This window comes from Notothenia coriiceps, unplaced genomic scaffold, assembly GCF_000735185.1.
Source record: "Notothenia coriiceps isolate Sejong01 unplaced genomic scaffold, NC01 NC01_scaffold00006130, whole genome shotgun sequence".
Taxonomy (NCBI): domain Eukaryota; kingdom Metazoa; phylum Chordata; class Actinopteri; order Perciformes; family Nototheniidae; genus Notothenia; species Notothenia coriiceps.
Genome location: NW_011338831.1, coordinates 72345 through 78521, shown reverse-complemented (window position 1 = coordinate 78521; position 6177 = coordinate 72345). Strand labels below are relative to the sequence as shown.

At 45.2% G+C, this 6177-nt stretch overlaps 1 protein-coding gene across 1 annotated transcript; it reads left to right on the top strand.

Annotated features, from left to right (window-relative positions):
* The first annotated feature begins 2344 nt into the window (after nt 1–2344).
* zfp36l2 (zinc finger protein 36, C3H type-like 2) lies at nt 2345–5967 on the top strand. The gene is made up of 2 exons (XM_010768951.1): nt 2345–2630; nt 2847–5967. The coding sequence occupies exons 1-2, from the start codon at nt 2544–2546 to the stop codon at nt 4044–4046; spliced, it is 1287 nt and encodes a 428-aa protein (XP_010767253.1). The 5' UTR covers nt 2345–2543; the 3' UTR covers nt 4047–5967.
* Nucleotides 5968–6177: the final 210 nt, after the last annotated feature.

Here is a 6177-nt window from a genome sequence, read left to right as displayed (position 1 = left end):
AGAGAAAACATAGAAATAAAATGAACACCGTGTGAATTTGTGTGCAGAAGCCATAACAATAACTCAGCAGGAGCATGTGCACAAACAACACTCGCCGCTCTGTTCTCCTATCAGTGGGAATGTGTCACACGACAGACTTCAACAGTGTCAGTATTGAGTACACAGGCCGTTCTGCTTTCTCCACGTCTACTAGGGATTTAAGGTTGGAACAAAACAACTCTGCGCCTAAAGCTTCCAGTTCTGACTTCAATGGCGCAATTGTGCGGCGACACAAGCTTTAAGCATGGGACTCTGAAAGCAAGTCTCTGACACGTTCCAAAAGTTGTATTTCAGTATACGCTTCGTCTCTACTGTATGTTTATACGAGGTGTTATTTTCCTCTGATATTTAATTTACTGCAGGATTCTTCCCATTGGATGGTGTTTTTATGCTTCCCTCTACTTTTCCTGCTTATGTAATTAGGAAGACGGCACAATGGACTACTGTCCTCTCTCGCTGTGTGTGTGTGTGTGTGTGTGTGTGTGTGTGTGTGTGTGTGTGTGTGTGTGTGTGTGTGTGTGTGTGTGTGTGTGTGTGTGTGTGTGTGTGTGTGTGTGTGTGTGTGTGTGTGTGTGTGTGTGTGTGTGTGTGTGTGTGTGTGTGTGTGTGTTTTCACGCTGCCCTCTCTTACAGCTGGACCCTTCTCCCTCCCTGGTAGCCATGTTCCTTGTTACAGTAAAACTGATGTAATGTTTTGGAACGGCTCAACATCCCCCAATAAAAACAGAGCTGTGTGATGGGAGAGTGGTTTCTGCGGACAGGGACGTGTTCTAGGGATTTCTCAGGAGGAGCCTCTACGTGTCTGCCCTTCACATTAAACTATTTATCACAACTTGCAAAGCGCAAATAGTCCTGGGACAGTCCTCAGACTAATTTTAGGGTTGGTAGTAGTAGATTCCAAGCTCTTATGTCACTTGTTTTTCGCCTTTTGCTATTTTTTTTCTTCTTCTCCAACCAAACCATTCAGCACCTATATTGAACCATGTCAGCGAAAGATATTCATTTCTTTGCAACCACTCTTCCAATTATGATCCTATGTTGAAAGGCTTAATGGTTACTGTCGCAGAAACCGGCAATTTCTGGTGATATGTGTCGCTCAAGGTTTTTACACCTTCCTGACCAAAATATGTCCTGTGGAGCTCTTGATATAGAGTCCCGTCCTCTGCTGCCAACGCTGAAATCTTTCCACTGTGGTTCTTTTTTAAAAACTTGACAAAACTCCAGCAGTAGTTTGACATTTTCATGTGAACATTCTGACATGCTGAGAAGGTTACATCATGCTGAAAAATACTTATGGCAGCTTTTTTTGACTTTACCAAAAGGATATGACTGAGGATAACTAAAACATGCTGTATCCTGTCTGAAAAAATATAATTTATCCACAAAGAAGTGACTTTATAGCTGAAAAATGATCCTGAGTGCAGTTAAAATCTTGCTCCAGCTCTTCTCAGCAGGTGGCGCACTATTCTTGATCTTCAGTTCTCCCTTTCCTCTCATGGGGGCAGTGTTGCTCTGCTGCACCACATGCAAACCACATTCCTGCAGTCTGGGCTGAGATTGGGAAAAACAAGTCAGGGAAGGAATTTAGAGAGTGGCTTTAAAAGATTTAACCAAAGTAAATCCATTTTGTGCTTGGAGTGACTCGACATGTTGTGCTTTAGGGGGCATTTCTGATCTTAAGGTGAAGGCAACATTTAAAGACAAAAGAAAAGTGGGTCATGTGAGCACAGCAGGCTTTAACTTGCATGTGTTCCATGTGTAGTAGACTGGAATAGGCTGCGGAAGTAGATTATGCAACCAGTGGATTCTAAAATGTGTGCTGCACTCTGCCTGGACTCCTCTCTGCTCATACTTGTGGTTTCACTCCATCCACGGGGAGAGAGAGGCAGAGTTTCCTTCCATTACAAATACATATGTCAGCTCCCAACAGTATGGTGGTCCACAGAGGCTAGAGGGGTGGCCTTATCACTGGTGGGCTGTTGGTTTAAATCTTTGCATGCATAGTAGACGTCCCTTGATGCTTCCACATTCTTTCTCAGCGAGAGTCAACCAAAAAAGCAAAACCAACTTCCACAAAATTGGTTGTGTTATAAAAAAATAAAAAAGTTTAAAAGGTGAGGGGGGGCGGGGGGTTCCTGGGGTTGGATTTCGAGGCGTGGTGTTGTAGAATAGGCAACCAACCGATGAATGGAAGTTTTTTTCGGGGAGGAGGGGAGGAGGCGGCTCCTCGCAAAACTTTGCACCGACTTGAGTTCGCCCCTCCCCGGCCACCGCAAGGCATTTATACCCATGTAAAAAGGCTCGAGCGGACAGTGAAGCACTCCGGCTCAGCGCTTCTCGAGGGGAGGACATAAAGCCACCTACAACTCCACCATACAAACCTATCCCCCTTTTTTCCCTTCATTTTCTACGGACTTAAACTGAACACAAACTTTTTCCACAACCAAAACCAGTCGTGGCACAAACTACCGCACGTAGCGTTCAAGGATCCTGGTCGGTCCTCCATGAAAGAGGGAGTGCAGCAAACTTGGGGAAACGAGATGTCTGCGACAGTCTTGTCTGCGTTCTACGACATGGACATGCTTTATAAGGTAAACGTTTATATCAACAATAATGTGTTTCCCTTTTGCATTCAGGGTGAAGCACTTTAATATTTGAAAGTTGAATAAGCTGCTTCAAGTTTTAAGATGTGTGCAACAAGTTGTCACGTTGCAGGCAAACGTAGTTAATAACATGCCATGTGGTCAAAATAATTTCCAAATTTGAGCCTGACGTGCATTGCTAACTTGTATCTTTTCTTTTTACAGCAAGATAAAAGCATGAACATGAACGCCATCCACATCAACAGCATGCTGGACAAGAAAGCTGTGGGGGCTCCGGTCACATCTCCGGGCTCCGGTAGCCCCTTCTCGCCGGGATTTTTCCGCAGAAACTCAACCAGCAACGTGGAGGCAATGAACAACGGTAACAAATACTCCATGGGCTCCTACAGCAGCCTGAAGGAGAACATACCAACCTGCAACAGCACCGCCACGGCCCTTATGAACAAGGAGAACAAGTTCCGCGACCGCGCTTACAGCGACAACGGAGACCGGGGCCTGCTGCAGCAGAAGCCCGGCTCTCAGATCAACTCCACCCGCTACAAGACAGAGCTGTGCAGGCCATTTGAGGAAAACGGGTCTTGCAAGTACGGGGAGAAGTGTCAGTTCGCTCACGGCTACCATGAGTTGAGGAGCTTGTCCCGCCACCCTAAGTACAAAACAGAGCCGTGCCGCACCTTCCACACCATCGGCTTCTGCCCGTACGGTCCCCGGTGTCACTTTATACACAACGCCGAAGAGCGCCGGTCCCCTCCGCCCACCAACGCTAACATGCAGGCCGGGGAGTCCCGCTCAGCCCGCGAGCTGTGCGGCTACGGGCAGAGGGACATCCTGCCGCCGCAGCTCGGCTACACCCAGAGGGACAGACCAAAGCTTCACCACAGCCTCAGTTTCTCCGGGTTCTCCACCCACCACGGACTCGAGTCTCCCCTGCTCGACAGTCCCATGTCCCGGACCCCTCCTCCCCCTACCACCACCTCCTCCTGCACGTCCACCTCCAGCTTCTACGAGGACGTGTTGTCTCCTAACTCCATGTCCTGCATCAACAGTGCCTTCTCTTTCCCTGGACAGGACTTAAAAGCCTTACTGGCTCCCCTGGCTGTGCACACCCCCAGTGGCTACGCCAACAACCACTCCACCAGTGCCTACTACGGGAACATGCAGAGCAGCCAGTGCCCTCCCTCCCCTCCGACCTACAACATGAGCCACTTGCAGGCGCTGCGCCGCCTCAGCGGGTCGCCAGTGTTCGAGCCTCCTCCCAGCCCACCAAACTCGCTCTCTGACCGGGAAAGCTATGCGAGCGGGTCCCTCAGCTCTTCCGGGAGCCTCAGCGGCTCCGAGTCCCCGAGTCTGGACGCTGGAAGGCGTTTGCCAATCTTCAGCAGGCTGTCGATTTCAGATGACTAATCGTTTTTTTGTTTTCTTATGGATTTATGGACGGGTCAGGCAGGGTGGTTAATTAAAGGACCCGGGGAGTGTCAGTGAGTGAGCTAGACTGTCCTTCAAGGAGAGGAACCAAGTTAAACCTCCTCCATCCCATTTCAGCTACAACCACCCTGCCGATGTGCCTTAGTGTAAGACATTGATTCTCTACCAGCTCCAGGGGTGCTGACCCTGCTCTGACCTCCCTGGAGGGGGGCAAGAGAAGAGAATGTCACCCACAGGGATCAATAAAGCTTCAGACAGTTTAAAGTGTGCTTGACCTGGCATTAGTTAGTCTTTTTTTTCCTTGTATGTAATATAGCTGTATTAAAACTTAGATAGCAAACAGAAGGCATTCCATCAGTGCCTTGCCCGAGGGCTCATGGCAGCCCCTCTCCCTTTTTGCTCTATCAGGCAAGCCACACTTTTCCTGGGATTAGATGTGTGGGTAACATGACTTGACAAGAAGAAGAGACTGTAAGCAGTTTTCAGATTTCCTCCCATCCTGCCAAGAATATGCCTTGACTCAAAGTAACATTTTTTTCTTTATCAAAGTGTTTGTTTTTTCTTTTTCTTCTCTGAAAGCTTCAACTTCCATTCCAGACCTGTCTTTTCCCAGCGCCACCCAGTGGTTCGTTTGGTTAGTCTAGTTTGTTGCTTGGATAAAAAGCACTCTTGAGTAGGGTTTGTTTGTGGAAATCACTGCTGATGGTTGAATATATATATTATTATTTTTTTTAGCTGTTTTTGAGTGATTGACATAGCTGTGCATAACTGGCTATGGACTATTTAACTTATTTATTATCTTGTGAAAAAAGTATAGGCTACATTGGTCATTTGTGTCCATACTGTATTTATCAAGTATGATGAAGCAATAGATCTATATTCTTTTATGTTTAAATTATGATCGCCATTATTAATCTGCATAAAGTGGAGTGTATGTTCTTTTCACAGTAATATATATATATTTTGTTTTTTTTTCTCCTTTTTTTGTAACTTCACTTGGTTATTTTTATTGTAAATGAGTAAAAAAAATCTTAATTTAAGAGACCGTATGTGATATTTATTTCATTAATTTTGTTTCCTTGTTTACGTTTATTAAAAAAAGTTTGCGTGATTGCTGTTTGCTCCTGAGGTTGTGTGTCAGTGCTGTAGAAGGCTTTTTCTGTCTTTTTTTTGTGGAGGATCCCTATTTAGATGTTTCTGTAGAATGTATAAACGATGTGGTTGTACAGACCGTCCAAACCTTACTTCTTTTGTTGATCTACATCAGACTTCAGCGACAAAGAATCCAAGTCAATAAATTAACCAAAAAGTATTTTTGTTTTTCTCTCTGTTTGCACGAGGTCACACTGTGATTCCAGCCACGTGCTAAAGAATGTAGCATCCCTTGTGCCCCAGTATTCTTATGATGTAGTGCCTATGGGGTTCACCATCTTGACATGCCTTAAAATTAACCAAATAAAGTATTTTTCCTACATGGCATCTTTTATACATAGGTTGAACTGAATGTAGTGTTGAATTCTGAATATCTTTAAGGTTGTTACCACTCAGACACTCTGAAAAAACAACCGAAACTGTTCTAAATCCCCATTCCTCTTATTTCCTGTAGCTCTGTTTCTTTTTTTATTGATGTTGAAATCTAGTCTGAGTCTTGAGTTTGCTGGAGAGGGAAGTGGATGAACACGTTTGGTTTGTACATAGTAGGTACAGGGGGATGCGCACTATGTACTTTTGACTACTTTATCAGAAGTAAAGCTTTTTGAATGTAACAAAACGGACAAAAAGACAACGAGAGTTGTTATATTTTTTGGGGAGTCAGTTCACTACAAATTGAGTGTGAGACTGTTAACTTTGTACTGTACATTTTATTGTAGTTCTCCCAATAAAAATCATTTTGAAAAAGCTTACGTTCACAGAAACTTTGTTTTACTTTTGGGTATATGCACACGTGTTCACACCATGATGTTTCAGAGGAGAACATGTGACATTACGCAAGAAAGCACCACAACTCTCCTCCTTTGGATAAAAGCCTGGAGGCCCTTGCCACTGCTTGGCTTGGGGCCCCCAGCATCTGCCCCTTGTCCCTCAGTATACATTGAAAGCATTGACCTGT